This window comes from Pan troglodytes, chromosome 5, assembly GCF_028858775.2.
Source record: "Pan troglodytes isolate AG18354 chromosome 5, NHGRI_mPanTro3-v2.0_pri, whole genome shotgun sequence".
NCBI lineage: Eukaryota > Metazoa > Chordata > Mammalia > Primates > Hominidae > Pan > Pan troglodytes.
Genome location: NC_072403.2, coordinates 37,900,746 through 37,917,360, shown reverse-complemented (window position 1 = coordinate 37,917,360; position 16,615 = coordinate 37,900,746). Strand labels below are relative to the sequence as shown.

The window sequence follows — 16,615 nt, the reverse complement described above, 5'->3', positions numbered from 1 at the left end:
TTGAGACGGAGTCTTGCGGTGTCGCCCAGGCTGGAGCGCAGTGGCACGATCTTGGCTCACCGCAAGCTCCGCCTTCCGGGTTCATGCCATTCTCCTGCCTCAGCCTCCCGGGTAGCTGGGACTATAGGCGCCCGCCACCATGCCCAGCTAATTTTTTGTATTTTTAGTAGAGACGGGGTTTCACCATGTTGTCCAGGCTGGTCTTGAACCCCTCACCTCAAGTGATCCCCCCCGCCGCCCCGCCCCCTCCCCCCTGCCCCGCCCCGCCCCCCCCCCCGCCGCCTCGGCCTCCCAAATTGCTGGGATTACAGGCGAGCGCGATGCCCGGCTTTTTATTTATTTATTTATTTATTTTTGAGGCGGGAATCTTACTCTGTCGCCAGTCTGGATTGCAGTGGCACCATGTCGGCTCACTGCGGCACCATCTCGGCTCACTGCAACCTCCGACTCCCTGGTTCAAGCGATTCTCCCACCTCAGCCTCCCAAGCAGCTGGGATTACAGGCACACGCCACCATGCCCAGCTAACTTTTTGTATTTTTAGTAGAGACGAGATTTCACCATGTTGCCAGGATGGTCTCGATCACCTGACCTCGTGATCCGCCCACCTCAGCCTCCCAGAGTCTCAGTTGCCAAAGCTGGAGTGCAATGGCGCGATCTCGGCTCACTGCAACCTCCGCTTCCCAGGTAAGCCATTCTCCTGCCTCAGCCTCCTGGGTAGCTGGCATATAGGCGCCCGCCACCACGCCCGGCTATTTTTGCATTTTAGTAGAGACGGGGTTTCACCATGTTGGCCAGGCTGGTCTTGAACTCCTGACCTCAACCTCCCAAAGTGCTGGGATTACAGGCGTGAGCCACCGCGCCCGGCCCACCTTTTTTTTTTTTTTTTTTTTTTTTTTTTTTTGAGACGGAGTCTCGAGTCTCGCTCTGTCGCCCAGGCTGGAGTGCAATGGTGTGATCTCGGCTCACTGCAACGTCTGTCTCCCGGGTTCAAGCGATTCTCCTGTTTCAGCCTTCCGAGTAGTTGGGATTACAGGCGCGCGCCACCATGACCTACTAATTTTTGTATTTTTAGTAGAGACAGGGTCTCACCATGTTGGCCCACTTTGACTCTTGAGCAGCCTGGCCAGCCCGACCGCGCCAAATTCTGTTCGATTCTGCCTAGTTCGGTTGCTCTGGCCTAGTTCAGTTGCTAAGGCCTGGAGCTTCATGGTTGCGGAGGAAATGATGTCACGTTCAATAGGCGGGCTAACCAGATTCCTCCCTTCTCCCGATTGGCTGCCAGGAATTTGACTAGATTCGGAGTCTCGCGGGCTCCAGGGTTAGTTGTCAGTATCTTTCCCAGTTGTTCCGCCCCCTACCCCCGCCCCCCGCACCGCGCCCCTCTCCGGCTGCCCTCTCCGCGTGGGGCAAGGCTCCGAGGGCAGTATTCAGTAGCCATTTAGCTTTGGAAGGAGAGGTGATTCGAATGGCCCGGCTCCTCCTGTCACCATGCTAGGCACTTTGGCCGCGCAGGTACTTATTGACCCGACCGGGTGTCCGTAGTTGGCGCGGCTACCTTAACCGCAGGGAATTGTGGAATTTATAGTTCTAAATTATATGTGGGTGGAACGGGGAAGCTCGAGCAGATTTTTGGAGGAAAGCAAAACTGGGGACTTTCAGGACTAGGGGCCTGGGTCTCAGAAGAATGGGAAAGGACGAGAAAGGAGTCTAAATAAGAACCCTGCTATTAGCATTGTTTGGTTTTCTTTTCAGGTGCTGACCTGAACCTGGTTCATCCCTTTCTGACCAAAACTGTTCACTCACCGTGGAAGGGACTAAGCATCCATATGGAGACGCCACCAGTCAATACAATTGGAGAAAAGGACACCTCTCAGCCGCAACAAGAGTGGGAAAAGAACCTTCGGGAGAACCTTGATTCAGTTATTCAGATTAGGCAGCAGCCCCGAGACCCTCCTACCGAAACGCTTGAGCTGGAAGTAAGCCCAGATCCAGCCAGCCAAATTCTAGAGCATACTCAAGGAGCTGAAAAACTGGTTGCTGAACTTGAAGGAGACTCTCATAAGTCTCATGGATCAACCAGTCAGATGCCAGAGGCCCTTCAAGCTTCTGATCTCTGGTACTGCCCCGATGGGAGCTTTGTCAAGAAGATCATAATCCGTGGCCATGGCTTGGACAAACCCAAACTAGGCTCCTGCTGCCGGGTACTGGCTTTGGGGTTTCCTTTCGGATCAGGGCCGCCAGAGGGCTGGACAGAGCTAACTATGGGCGTAGGGCCATGGAGGGAGGAAACTTGGGGGGAGCTCATAGAGAAATGCTTGGAGTCCATGTGTCAAGGTGAGGAAGCAGAGCTTCAGCTGCCTGGGCACTCTGGACCTCCTGTCAGGCTCACACTGGCGTCCTTCACTCAAGGCCGAGACTCCTGGGAGCTGGAGACTAGCGAGAAGGAAGCCCTGGCCAGGGAAGAACGTGCAAGGGGCACAGAACTATTTCGAGCTGGGAACCCTGAAGGAGCTGCCCGATGCTATGGACGGGCTCTTCGGCTGCTCCTGACTTTACCCCCACCTGGCCCTCCAGAACGAACTGTCCTTCATGCCAATCTGGCTGCCTGTCAGTTGTTGCTAGGGCAGCCTCAGTTGGCAGCCCAGAGCTGTGACCGGGTGTTGGAGCGGGAGCCTGGCCATTTAAAGGCCTTATACCGAAGGGGGGTTGCCCAGGCTGCCCTTGGGAACCTGGAAAAAGCAACTGCTGACCTCAAGAAGGTGCTGGCGATAGATCCCAAAAACCGGGCAGCCCAGGAGGAACTGGGGAAGGTGGTCATTCAGGGGAAGAACCAGGATGCAGGGCTGGCTCAGGGTCTGCGCAAGATGTTTGGCTGATTAAAAGTTAAACCTTAAAAGAGACAGGAACTTGTGAATTGTGGTCTGTGCTGTGAGATTTGGGGGTGGGGGGCCAGAGGGAAGGTTTCAGCCCATATCCCATTCTCAGCTTTTGGCTTCCTAGGGGAGGTAGCAGTGGTCCCAGTGCGCCCCTTTTGAGGGGCTTATCTATCTCCGAGGACACATAGAAGCTGTCTAAACTAAACTTAGTAGTGGCTGGGGGAGACGGTGGACCTTAATACTGGGTACTACATCTCCCAGGCGCTTTATCGCTGGAGCCTGTTTGGCGCATGCGCTTGGCGGTATGGCACTGTCTGGAAGTTACTTCCTGCTGCTGTGCTCCCATTGGGCCCGCCTACACAGTCATCCGCATCTGTTGATTCACGTGCTCAGCACCCAGGTCTCTTACTGGTCGGTAGAGCTTCCGGGACGCCCCCTTTTTTAAAAGAGTCAACTGATTAGTTGGTGATGGGGAGAGGCGGGCCTTGGGAACCGTCTCATGGTTGGGGGGTGGGGGGGAAAGATGGCGGAGCTGATGCTCCTCAGCGAGATTGCTGACCCGACGCGTTTCTTCACCGACAACCTGCTTAGCCCGGAGGACTGGGGTCTGCAGAGTGAGGCACCGGGGAGGGGAGAGGGCTGTGGCAAACTGTCCCTGAGGCACGCGGGAAAGAAGCGGGGGCCTAAAGAGGAAGTCTGGGCAAATACGGAATCCGCCATCTGAAGGAGAGCGGAGCAGGGGGCTCGTTGTGCATTAAGGGGGATACAAAAGTCAGGGAAGAACTCTGCTCCCTGCTGGAACGTCGAGTTGTTCCGGGGTCGGGGAAGGAGGGGCTGAAGCACTCTGGTTGTATCACTTTTCAAGTGGGCGGGCGGTGGGTCTGGCCGAGCGGAGCCAATGAGGGATGGGGCGGGGGCTTGTGTGCGATCTGTAGGCTGGGGCCACCGAACGACCCCCCGACACTCAGCATTTTTTGCAGACAGCACCTTGTATTCTGGCCTAGATGAAGTGGCCGAGGAGCAGACGCAGCTCTTTCGTTGCCCGGAGCAGGATGTCCCGGTATTGTGTCCCCAGCCTTTCTCTAACCCTTGGTGGGTGGAAAGTGAGCCCAGAACCTGGACTCATTCACAGGCCATAACTCATCTGGAGTCACCCCTACTTTCTCACCCTTTCTCACACTCTTGCCCTCTTGTATCCTCCCTTATTTAGTTTGAGGGCAGCTCCCTGGACGTGGGGATGGATGTCAGCCCCCCTGAGCCCCCATGGGAACTCCTGCCAATCTTCCCAGGTAAGGTAGTCTTTGTCGTTCCCTCAGATTTCCAGAAACCGTCATCTTCCCACTGTTTCCCAGAAACTACGTAGCTTCCTATATCCTCACGCCTCTACATAAGTGCCTATCCTCTCTCCTTCAATCCCCTATTTTTGTTCCTTCTCCCTTGCTGCGGTACAGGAATCCCCACCGACATGTCCTTGGGTACTTTTTGGACTCTTCTTAAGCTTTGCTTCCTGATAATTTCTAACTCCCTTTCCTCCAGATCTTCAGGTGAAGTCTGAGCCGTCTTCCCCCTGCTCTTCCTCCTCCCTCAGCTCCGAGTCATCGCGTCTCTCCACAGAGCCATCCAGCGAGGTGAGAGAGCCATATCCCTCTTACTCTCTGTGACGGGGACTCTGCTTCATTCCCTTCACCCGTGGGTGACAAAGAAATGATTTAAATGATTTGTGTGCTATGAGTCATGAGGTGCGTGAGGTGTGGGGGGCCTTCTCCACTACCTTTGCCGTTTCCTTAATGTCTTCATTTTCCACATCCCCTTTGGTTATCTAGCAGTGAAGATTTTTTTGTTTGTTTGTTTTTTGTTTTTTGCTTTTTTTTTGAGATAGGGCCTCCCTCTGTCACTCAAACTACAGTGCAGTGACGGGGTCACGGCTCACTGTAGCCTTGACCTCCTGAGCTCAGGTGATCCTCCTGCCTCCGCCTCCTGAGTAGTTGGGACCACAGACACATGCCACCATGTCTGGCTAATTTTTTTTTATTGTTTGTAAAAATGGGGTCTTCCTATGTTGCCCAGAGTGGACTTAAACTCCTGGGCTCAAGTGATCCTCCCACCTTGGCATCCCAAAGTGCTTGGATTACAGGTATAAGCCACCATGCCTGATCTTGGGTCTTTTTAATATAAAGAGTTATGTGGGGCTGGGAAGAAGAGAGTTATTGACTGCTGAGAATTCTGGAACTGTTCTTGCCCAAGTTGTCCACTCTGAGGCCATATTTGAAGTCATGAGATTTCATCAATTCTCCCAGAAATAAAGTAGGAAGAATGAACAGGTTAGAAAGATGGTCAGTACCATTCAGACCAGAATGTCAAATAATTGATGGCTTGTAAGCCCTAAACTTCTAAAGCTTTTGTTCTCGCTCTTACTGTCAACATCTCCCTTATTTTTTGCCCTTCTTTCTGCCCCCTGCCCCACACCAACTCTCACCCAGGCTCTTGGGGTAGGGGAGGTGCTCCATGTGAAGACAGAGTCCTTGGCACCCCCACTGTGTCTCCTGGGAGATGACCCAACATCCTCATTTGAAACCGTCCAGATCAACGTTATCCCCACCTCTGATGATTCCTCAGGTAATAAAACAGCCTGCCCCCAATCCTTGGCTCTACTACGGGAGAATGTGTTATGTGTGTGTGTGTATGTGTGTAGATGGAGGGGAAGTGCGGGCAGCAGGACAGGGAGAAAAAGGTGGGGAGGGGAAATGGCAGAAAACCAGGAGGGAAGGCAGGAAGGAGAGGAAACATTTCAGGGAACCACAGCAAGGGCAGTGCTGAGGAGATGGATATTATTTTTCTCTCTTTTTCTTGTTCCTAGTATTCTGTCATGCCATTCAACTTACTTTTTAAAAACTTGTGAGCAGTTTAGGGCATATGTATCTGTGTGATTCCCCTCCACCCAACATTTTATTATAAACATTTTTGTTGTTGTTGAGACAGAGTCTCACACTGTCGCTCGGGCTGAAGTGCAGTGGTGTGGTCTCAGCTCACTGCAACCTCCACCTCCCAGGTTCAAGTGATTCTCCTGTCTCAGCCTCCCAAGTAGCCGGGATTACAGGCACCCACCACCACGCCCAGCTAATTTTTTGTATTTTTAGTAGAGATGGGGTTTCACCATGTTGGCCAGGCTGGTCTTGAACTCCTGACCTCATGAGTCGCCTACCTCCGCCTCCCAAAGTGCTGAGATTACAGGCGTGAGCCATCGCGCCCAGCCCATAAACATTTTTAAACGTACAGAAAGGCTAGAACACCATATACTAAACTAGATTCTACAATTAACATTATTTGTTCTATTTTTAAAGTGTTCCCAAGTTTATTTACTCGTAGCTGTGTATTTAGTAAATGTTTATTGATGTGATCATATCTGAGGTATAATAATTATAAAAAAGAAATATTTATTAAGCACCTACTCCATGCCAGATACTGAGCAGCATGCTGGGAATGCAAAGATGAACAAGGCCTGACCACCATGCTGACTTTCAAACCCTGTGATTTGGTAATGGGAGAAAGACAAGTACCAGTCAATACAGGTGTGGTCATTCTAGGATAGAAATCACTAGAGGTGGGGCTGGGTGTGGTGGCTCATGCTTGTAATCCCAGCACTTTGGGAGGCCGAGGTGGGCGGATCACGAGGTCAGGAGATTGAGACCATCCTGGCTAACATGGTGAAACCCCGTGTCTACTAAAAATACAAAAAATTAGCCTGTAGTCCCAGCTACTTGGGAGGCTGAGGCAGGAGAATGGCATGAACCCGGGAGGCGGAGCTTGCAATGAGCCGAGATCACGCCACTGCACTCCATCCTGGGCAAAAGAGCAAGACTCGGTCTCGAAAAAAAAAAAATCACTAGAGGGTACCATGAAAGCTCATAAGAGGGGACATTTCATCCACATTGGCGCTAAATCTGGGATGTGCCCCTGGAAGAAGGGTTTCCTGAGAGTTTTAAAGGACACGTAGAAATTAGCCAGGAGGACAGTGTGGGGGTTGACTTGTGTCTGAGGACCCTGCATTTCTTCAGAGTGGGTGTAAGAAGGATTTGGGGAGTGATGTGGAACTGTAGAGGCTACAGGGCCAGGTGGGGCCCCTGCTAAGGGGCTCTTAGCTTCTATCCTGTGGATAGGTGGGGGCCTTTGGAGAATTAAGCAGGGAAGCAATATGATTAGGAAGATGATTCTAGTGGCAAAGTAGAGAATGGGTTGCAGAGGGGCAGGGCCAGAGGCAAGAGAACCAAGGAAGAAGCTTATGCAGTTGATCAAGTGAGATATTCGGATGTCGTGAAGAAAGCAGACTTGAGAAAGAATGAAGTGGAATAGATGAGTTGTGACCTCCTGGACATTGGAGAGAGGTAGGAGTCAAAGAGGTTTGTGGCTAGGATGGCTGTGGGTGGGTGATGTTACTGTTCACTGGATGGAGACTGCAAAAGCAGGGGCTTTCTGGTCAGGGAAGATGATGAATTCAGCGTTGGACATGTTGATTCTGTTGTTGTTGTTGTTATGGAGCTTCACTCTTGTTGCCCAGGCTGGAGTGCAATAGTGGTGTGATCTTGGCTCACTGTAACCTCTGCCTCCTGAGTTCAAGCGATTCTCCTGCCTCAGCCTCCTGAGTAGCTGGGATTACAGGCATGCTCCACCACACCTGGCTAATTTTGTATTTTTAGTAGAGACAGGGTTTCTTGCATGTTAGGCTGGTCTTGAATTTCCGACCTCAGGTGATCCACCCACTTTGGCTCCCAAAGTGCTGGGATTACAGGCGTAAGCCACCATGCCCAGTTGACATGTTGATTGTTGATTTCAAAGTACCTTCTGGATCTCCTGGCACCATCTCTCACTGGCTGAACTCCAACCAGGGAGCCCGCTGATACAGTCCATTCAGATTCTCCCTGGATCTCAGAGCACAGCAGGGAGGGATGGAGAGTGGATTTGGAGGGACAAACAGATTATATCTAGCAGATTAATAAATGTTATAAAGAAGACACACAAAATAAGGATTGAAATACCATTAGCAGGCCAGGCACAGTGGTTCACACCTGTAATCCCAGCACTTTGGGAAGCCAAGGCGGGCAGATCACGAGGTCAGGAGATCAAGACCATTCGGGCTAACACAGTGAAGCGCCATCTCTACTAAAAATACAAAAAATTAGCCAGGCATGGTGGCAGGCACCTGTAGTCTCAGCTACTCGGGAGGCTGAGGCAGGAGAATGGGGTGAACCCGGGAGGCGGAGCTTGCAGTGAGCTGAGATCGCCCACTGCTATTAGCAGCAAAAGGATTGTAAGGATTGTTGGTGGCTTTGCATTGCATAGTGTTATTAGAGTCAGATTCTCCTCCATACTTAGGTATTTTTTGAGGGCCTGTACTTTACCCTCAATGGACATGAGACATAGTTCTTGCTTTTGGAGAGTTTTGTGAGGGTTATAATACATCATGGTTAAATAGTTCCCTTTTTTTTTTTTTTTTTTTTTTTTGAGACAGAGTTTTGCCCTGTCACCCAGGCTAGAGTGCATTGGCGTGATCTCCACTCACTGCAACCTGTGTTTCCTGGGTTTAAGCTATTGTCCTGCCTCAGCCCCCCTAATAGCTAGGACTACAGGCACGTGCCACCATGCCCGGCTATTTTTTTGTATTTTTGGTAGAGACAGGGTTTTGCCATGTTGTTCAGGCTGGTGTCGAACTCCTGGCTTCAAGCAATCCACCTGCGTTGGGTGTCGGCCTCCCAAAGTGCTGGGATTACAGGCGTGAGCCACCATGCCCAACCATGGTTAAATAGTTCTGATAGTGGTTATCTCTGTATAGGGAATCTGAGTGACCGGAGGACAGGGAAGGGAAGTTTTTTTTTTTTTTTAATTGAGACAGAGTCTCGCTTTACCCAGGCTGGAGTGCAGTGGCGCAATCTCGGCTCACTGCAAGCTCCGCCTCCTGGGTTCATGCCATTCTCCTCCCTCAGCCTCCCAAGTTGCTGGGACTACAGGCATCCGCCACCATGCCTGGCTAATTTTTCTATTTTTTTTAGTAGAGAGGGGGTTTCACCGTGTTAGCCAGGATGGTCTCGATCTCCTGACCTCGTGATCCACCTGCCTCGGCCTCCCAAAGTGCTGGGATTACAGGCGTGAGCCACCGTGCCCCGCCAAGATTTTTTTTTTGACTTAATTTTCCTTTGTTCATTTGGATTTGTATCATGACTGTATTATCTATTCAAAAATATAAATTGAAGTTTTAAAAAGCAATCTTAGTGATCATATAATTAAGTACCAAAGTGAACGGTATGGACCAGAGGTAGTGGTGGACTGTTGACCTGTGGGCTGAATCTGGCCCTCAGAAGGGTTTTATTTCACCGACATGGGGCCTAGCATTTTCTTTCATGGAGTGATCAACAAGTCATAAAGGCAGATTTAATGGAGGCCATGAAGGCTCAGAGGTGACTGAGGCTTTGCTGTTTGGTGCTTGGGAGGAAAACTGTGTGACGGGGCAATCAGGAAGCCTCATTTATGGCCAGTTAGATTTGGGTGACTGGTGAGGCATGAGAATGGAAGGGACCAGCAGGCAGCTTGGAAGTCAGAATCTGGTGCAGGTGAGCAGCCAGGGGGAGATGCACACTTGGCGGTTGTCAGCATGGAGATGCATTGGGCCAGGATAAGGTGGAAATCCAGCAAGATAGGAATTTGGGCCATGTGAATGCTGGAGACCCCCCCCCGCCACTTCCCCTGCTCAGGCCTATTCTATGTGAATAGACAAGTTCTGTGAACAAGAAAGAGGGAAACGCAGAAGGGCAAAGACAGCTTTGAGGAACATGGAGCAGGGATGAGAAAAATTAGAGGAGCCACTAAAGGAGAAAGGGAAGCACTAGGCGAAAAGCAGGGCGGAAAGCCAGCAGGTGAGCAGCTCTGTGACTGCCCTTCCTGGATGGCCTGTAATCTAGGGCCAGAAGAGTTTTATTTTCAGGTTCAAAGAGAAAGGACCCATTTCCCCATCTTAACCCTCTTTTTTATTTTTTTGAGATGGAGTTTTGCTCTTCTTGCCCAGGCTGTAGTGCAATGGCACGATCTCGGCTCACTGCAACCTTTGCCTCCCAGGTTCAAGCGATTCTCCTGCCTCAGCCTCCTGAGTATCTGGGACACAGGGATGCGCCACCACGCCCGACTAATTTTGTATTTTTAGTAGAGACGGGGTTTCTCCATGTTGGTCAGGCTGGTCTTGAACTCCTGACCTCAGGTGATCTGCCCGCCTTGGCCTCCCAAAGTGCTGAGATTACAGGCGTGAGCCACCATGCCCAGCCTCCCATCTTAACCCTCTTAACCCTCTTAACCCTTCAGTGTTTACATGATATCCAGCTTTTGCCTCATCCTGCCTCCCACAGATGTCCAGACCAAGATAGAACCTGTCTCTCCATGTTCTTCCGTCAACTCTGAGGCCTCCCTGCTCTCAGCCGACTCCTCCAGCCAGGTGAGCACCACCTTCCTTCCTTCCTCCAGGTTTTCCAGTGAGTTCCTCCTTACCTAGAGGTATGAGAGCTTTCTCTTCTTCAGCTCCTTCTCCTCGACACTCTTCCTGACTAATGTATCTCTGGAATGCCCCACATAGGCTTTTATAGGAGAGGAGGTCCTGGAAGTGAAGACAGAGTCCCTCTCCCCTTCAGGATGCCTCCTTTGGGATGTCCCAGCCCCCTCACTTGGAGCTGTCCAGATCAGCATGGGCCCATCCCTTGATGGCTCCTCAGGTAATGGAGTCTCCTGACATTTGGAATCCCTAGTGAGAGGCCTGTGGTCCTGACATTTCTTGTTCTTTTCTCTCACCTTCCTTCAGGGAAAGCCCTGCCCACCCGGAAGCCACCACTGCAGCCCAAACCTGTAGTGCTAACCACTGTCCCAATGCCACCCAGAGCTGTGCCTCCCAGCACCACCGTCCTTCTGCAGCCCCTCGTCCAGCCACCCCCAGGTACTGAAGAAGGAGAAAAGGGCCGGGCATGGTGGCTCACGCCGGTAATCCCAGCACTTTGGGAGGCTGAGGCGGGCGGATCACCTGAGGTCAGAAGTTTAAGACCAGCCTGGCCAACGTGGTGAAACCTTGTCTCTACTAAAAATACAAAAATTAGCGTGGAGTGGTGGCAGGCGCCTGTAATCCCAGCTCCTCGGGAGGCTGAGGCAGGAGAATCACTTGAACCCAGGAGGCGGAGGTTGCAGTGAGCCGAGATCATGCCACTGCACTCCAGCCTGGGCGACAAAGCGAGACTTTGTCTCAAAAAAAAAAAAAAAAAAGAAAAAAGAAAAACCAAAAAATAAAAATTAAAATTAATTAATTAATTAAAAAAAAAAAAAAGGCCGGGTACAGTGGCTCACGCCTGTAATCCCAGCACTTTGGGAGGCCAAGGCGGGCGGATCACAAGGTCAGGAGATCGAGACCATCCTGACTAACACAGTGAAACCCCGTCTCTACTAAAAATACAAAAAAATAAGCCAGGCGTGGTGGCGTGCGTCTCTAGTTCCAGCTGCTGGGGAGGCTGAGGCAGGAGAATGGCGTGAACCCGGGAGGCGGAGCTTGCAGTGAGTCGAGATCGCGTCACTGCACTCCAGCCTGGTCGACAGAGCAAGACTGCATCTCAAAAAGAAAAAAAGGAGAAAAGGAGGCGGGCTGCATTGACCCTGTCAGAGAGCTTGCAGCCATTGAGGCTGCCCAATCCTTGGGTGCTCTGGTGTGGGTGTGGACACAGGGACCCCACCCAGCGCACAGCCCTCTGACCTCTGCTCACTTGCCTCAGTGTCCCCAGTTGTCCTCATCCAGGGTGCTATTCGAGTCCAGCCTGAAGGGCCGGCTCCCTCTCTACCACGGCCTGAGAGGAAGAGCATCGTTCCCGCTCCTATGCCTGGAAACTCCTGCCCGCCTGAAGTGGATGTAAGTGTTGGGGAGGAGAGAAGTAGGGCGAGTGATGGGAAGGGAAGAGGGAAGTCTTGCCATGGAGAGAACTGTGGGATGAGGAGGGAGTCGAGACCTAGGAGAAAAAAGTGAGGAAACGGACCCATTAGATCATTCTGAGGGTCAGAATGGACTCCTGTTTCTATATGAATATCAACTCCAGGTAGTTTTAGGGTCCTTTAGGTTTGCTGTCACTGCAGATGGAGAAATGGGGTTGGTCTCCATAAATTAAAGGCAAGGAAGTCATACTGTACTATACGACTGCGGTCGTGGCCATAGTTGGGGAGGGAGGCTGCCTCCTAGGGGAAAATCAGGTAAACTGTATAAGCAGTATAACAAGGTTAAACTTTGAACCCTACAAATGTGGGTTGACAGGAAGAAAGAGTTACGAAGGAAAGAGTTTCCACCAGCATGGAGAAAGTTCTTCCCACACTCTAACCTTTCCCACCTCTGAGGAGCAGTAGCAGGGAATGTTTGAAAGAAGGGCCCCTTCCCTAGCGTGTTTGAGTAGAGAGGAAAAACCTCTCTGGCTGTGTAGGTGGGTCAGGAAGGCAGGGGAATGGCCATGTGAGCTTTGGGTAAATCATTCCTTGGGGTTTGGGAGCATAGTCCCCTTCTGCCAACTCATCTGTCATTCTTTTTTGACCTTCCGGGTGCCTAGGCAAAGCTGCTGAAGCGGCAGCAGCGAATGATCAAGAACCGGGAGTCAGCCTGCCAGTCCCGGAGAAAGAAGAAAGAGTATCTGCAGGGACTGGAGGCTCGGCTGCAAGCAGTACTGGCTGACAACCAGCAGCTCCGCCGGGAGAATGCTGCCCTCCGGCGGCGGCTGGAGGCCCTGCTGGCTGAAGTAAGACCAGTCTGTCCCTGGGAGACCAACAGGAATACAGCCTCCTTGGAATGATTCCCCTTTTTCTTGTCTCTTTCTTTGTACCTTAGAACAGCGAGCTCAAGTTAGGGTCTGGAAACAGGAAGATGGTCTGCATCATGGTCTTCCTTCTCTTCATTGCCTTCAACTTTGGACCTGTCAGGTGAGACCTTCCTTGCTTCACTAGAACCTTCCAGGTGGAGCCCACGTTACAGCCTCCTAGCTGCCTGCTTTGGCCCAGGCCATTTCCTTCTGCTTATACACAAATGGTTCTGGTGTCCTTGGCACCGATGATGTGTCTGGCCAGCCCCTTCCTGCTCCATTATTTGTCTTTTTTTCTTGGAGACGGAGCCTTGTTCTGTTGCCCAGGCTGGAGTGCAGTGGCACGATCTCAGCTCACTGCAACCTCCGCTTCCTGGGTTCAAGTGATTCTCCTGCCTCAACCTCCCAAGTAGCTGGGACTACAGGCGCACGCCACCATGCCCGGCTAATTTTTTGTATTTTTTAGTAGAGACACGGTTTCACTGTTGTTGCCCAGGCTGGTCTCGAACTCCTGAGCTCAGGCAGTCTGCCCACCTCAGCCTCCCAAAGTGCTAGGATTACAGGCTTGAGCCACCTCGCCCAGCCTCCTGCTCCGTTATTTTTCCAGTGGAGAGTAGATGATGGTGATAATGCTGGTAGAAATAGTGACTATTAAGTGCTTACTGAGTTCTAGGCTCTAGGTGATGCACTCTCTTTTTTGTATGTAGGGACCATCCTTATTCCCATCTTACAGAGGCAGACTCAGGCTTGTATAACAGATTGCAACTCAAGCAGTCCATCTGCAGAGTCTTTACTCTTAACTAGACCCTTGATACAGCTGAAATTCTTCATTTTGCTCAGTCCCTCTTTATCCACAGCATCAGTGAGCCTCCTTCAGCTCCCATCTCTCCTCGGATGAACAAGGGGGAGCCTCAACCCCGGAGACACTTGCTGGGGTTCTCGGAGCAAGAGCCAGTTCAGGGAGTTGAACCTCTCCAGGGGTCCTCCCAGGGCCCTAAGGAGCCCCAGCCCAGCCCCACAGACCAGCCCAGTTTCAGGTGAGGAGAGAGAGAGAGGGCCCCCTCTCGTTTGAGGGTATGAGTTGGTCTTCTCCCCGCTTTCAGTGAGGGGGACCCAAAGCTTTCTCTTGCCATCATCGCCTTCTTTGTTGTGGGAGTGCTGGGCAGTCTCCAAGTGTTGTCTCCTTCCTGCTTCACTCCAGCAACCTGACAGCCTTCCCTGGGGGCGCCAAGGAGCTACTACTAAGAGACCTAGACCAGCTCTTCCTCTCCTCTGATTGCCGGCACTTCAACCGCACTGAGTCCCTGAGGTGTGGGATTCATTGCTGGGGCATCCAGCACCCCCAGCCTCCCAAGGCCTTCTGCAGTCAGCCTGGCTGGCCTGTGTACTAAAGTGCCAGTGCTCCCTGCCCTCTCCTCACTCCTGTGGGTGGGCAAGGAGGGTGGGAATCTTGGCCTGGCATGGAGGTCCTGAGCCTCCTCCACTTCCCCAGGCTTGCTGACGAGTTGAGTGGCTGGGTCCAGCGCCACCAGAGAGGCCGGCGGAAGATCCCTCAGAGGGCCCAGGAGAGACAGGTAGGGCGGGTGGCTGGTTCAAGGAAGGCCACTTGAAGACAAGGGCTAAAGGCCTTTGTCCTTTAGGGGATTTCTATTGGGCATCTCGCTGTGGAAGTTTGAGGGATCGTTTGAAGGAAGTGGAGGGTTGAGTGGGAGGTGGCATCAGCTTCCAGGGGCTGTTTGTCTCTTTCCCTTTTCCCTTCACCCTCTCCAAGTCCTTAGATACTTCTCCTTCCAGAAGTCTCAGCCACGGAAGAAGTCACCTCCAGTTAAGGCAGTCCCCATCCAACCCCCTGGACCCCCGGAAAGGTGAGTGTGGGGTGGGGTGCTTACTTATTAAGTGAAATTCCACTTTCAAGAGCTGTACCCCCAGTAGCTGTCCTGTGCCTGTCATTACTGTCACCAGTGGGATTATACCTCCCTCCTCCACTGGGGGTCTCCTGTCTTTTTCTCTCATCCTACCCCCTTCCCTGGTAGAAACTGAGCATTGGGCTTAGTTCCCCTCAAATCCTGTTTCCCCACCTGCCTAGGGATTCTGTGGGCCAGCTGCAACTATATCGCCACCCAGACCATTCGCAGCCAGCGTTCTTGGATGCAATTGACCGACGGGAAGACACATTTTATGTTGTATCTTTCCGAAGGGTGAGTTTCTCCTGCCCTTCCATCTCTGTCACCCCAGGTTCCCAGCAGTCTGTCTTCAGTAGGGGGATGTAGAGTAGGGCTGGGGAGCTTGTTGGCATCTTTGCCTCCACCCTTCTGGCCTGGCCCATCTGTTCCCCAGGACCACCTGCTGCTCCCAGCCATCAGCCACAACAAGACCTCCCGGCCCAAGATGTCCCTGGTGATGCCTGCCATGGCCCCCAATGGTAACTCTTTCCCTGCTGGGTATGGGGGCAGTTCCAACAGGGAGATCCAGCCTGGGAGCTGAGGGGGAAGGGGGAGAGGAGCAGGGCATCCAGAGAGCTGCTGGACCCACAGGTGAGAAGCAGCAGGAAGTAGGTGGAGGGAAGAGCACCATGCAGGAGACTTGGGAGGGAGACGAGGGTGAGGGTCCTTCCCTGGTGAAGGTGCTTGGGTAGATGACTGGGCAGAGGCGGGGGGCCGGGAACCTGCTAGACTCTCACTTACTTTTTTCTCTTGATGTCCTCTCCTGTGTGACCCCACACTCAATGCCCTTTTCTTTTCCTACCCTCTCCTTGTCCCTGCACCAAACTCTGTCCCTGCCATCCTGTTTAACTCCCGCTATGGATCTGCCTCCTCACTATTGCCCTTTCTTTTTCTCTCTGCTCACCTCTACTTTTCTGACTTCCTCCCCTCCTCCCTGCAATCCCTGTTTGCCTCCCCATCTCCTCTTCCTTAACTCTCCCCTTCTCACAGAGACCCTGTCAGGCCGTGGGGCCCCGGGGGACTATGAGGAGATGATGCAGATCGAGTGTGAGGTCATGGACACCAGGGTGATTCACATCAAGACCTCCACAGTGCCCCCCTCGCTCCGAAAACAGCCATCCCCAACCCCAGGCAATGCCACAGGTGGCCCCTTGCCAGCCTCTGCAGCCAGCCAGGCCCACCAGGCCTCCCACCAGCCCTTCTACCTCAATCATCCCTGACCTCTGCCATTCACACTGACTTAGAACGGGGGGAGGGGATACCAGGTGGCCAGGTGGGACTGTTTCAAATTTCCCTGATCCCCAGGCTTGGGGCAATTGGTAAAGGAAAGACCAGGTGTGGGGGTTAAGCACTTATTTGAGGTGGGGGTGTTCACCTCTCTTCTCATCCCTTTTCAGAATATAGGGCTCCTCTCATTCCTGTGAACCCCCAGTCCCGGCTTCTTTGTTTGAGGGGATTGTGTGAGGTTCATTTGTGGGGTGGGTGGTGAGCTGCTGCATATTTTTTATTTTGTTTCTCTAGTGTTATGGCAGTGGAGGTGGGAATTTAGTCCCCAGGTGGGACAAGGGAAGTTTTTGCATTTTGGAGCTAGTTACTGGGAGTAAGGGAGGGTGGGGTGGGGGGGAGTTCAGGTTTATGTGTGTGCATTTCTTTTTTATTATTATTAAATAAACAACTTGGAGGGAGTTGAAGGAATGGTGGCTGCCTTCCTGGCTCGTGATGGGGAGTTTGGGGGAAAGTGGCTTTTCCAGAGCCAGCATCAAAGAATCAAGCACTGAAGACATAGCTGGCTCTGAGTTGGGGTGGGTGCGGGATCACAGACCGCATGTCATCCCCTTGCCCCCACCCCTGCAACTCTGGGGTATATCTGTGTCTAGCAACGATGTCTCATGGCGTGACAGACTAGAGGATACGCATCCCTGGAATGTGAGTCAACAGGAAAGATGG

The 16,615-nt window shown here is 52.2% G+C and overlaps 2 protein-coding genes across 8 annotated transcripts; both read left to right on the top strand.

Moving 5' to 3' along the window:
- The first annotated feature begins 611 nt into the window (after positions 1-611).
- On the top strand, positions 612-2,901 carry FKBPL (FKBP prolyl isomerase like). 2 transcript variants are annotated; one of them, XM_009450954.5, is made up of 2 exons: positions 612-685; positions 1,754-2,901. In XM_009450954.5, exon 2 carries the CDS (start codon positions 1,828-1,830, stop codon positions 2,875-2,877), a length of 1,050 nt encoding a protein of 349 aa, XP_009449229.1. In that variant the 5' UTR covers positions 612-685; positions 1,754-1,827; the 3' UTR covers positions 2,878-2,901. The 2 variants fall into 2 exon arrangements, with proteins under 2 accessions (XP_009449229.1, XP_001162639.1); XM_001162639.6 differs by lacking the exon at positions 612-685 and adding an exon at positions 1,253-1,513.
- A 375-nt stretch (positions 2,902-3,276) lies between these two features.
- ATF6B (activating transcription factor 6 beta) lies at positions 3,277-16,363 on the top strand. 6 transcript variants are annotated; one of them, XM_001151201.8, is made up of 18 exons: positions 3,277-3,491; positions 3,858-3,937; positions 4,088-4,166; positions 4,414-4,505; positions 5,358-5,493; positions 10,266-10,351; positions 10,490-10,625; positions 10,712-10,843; positions 11,664-11,797; positions 12,480-12,665; positions 12,755-12,846; positions 13,583-13,762; positions 13,927-14,034; positions 14,218-14,299; positions 14,520-14,590; positions 14,812-14,923; positions 15,063-15,147; positions 15,659-16,363. In XM_001151201.8, the coding sequence occupies exons 1-18, from the start codon at positions 3,377-3,379 to the stop codon at positions 15,886-15,888; spliced, it is 2,136 nt and encodes a 711-aa protein (XP_001151201.3). In that variant the 5' UTR covers positions 3,277-3,376; the 3' UTR covers positions 15,889-16,363. The 6 variants fall into 6 exon arrangements, with proteins under 6 accessions (XP_001151201.3, XP_009449228.2, XP_009449226.2 ...); XM_009450953.5 differs by having other exon boundaries at positions 3,309-3,491; positions 14,497-14,590; XM_009450951.5 differs by having other exon boundaries at positions 3,326-3,491; positions 14,523-14,590.
- The last annotated feature ends 252 nt before the right edge of the window (positions 16,364-16,615 follow it).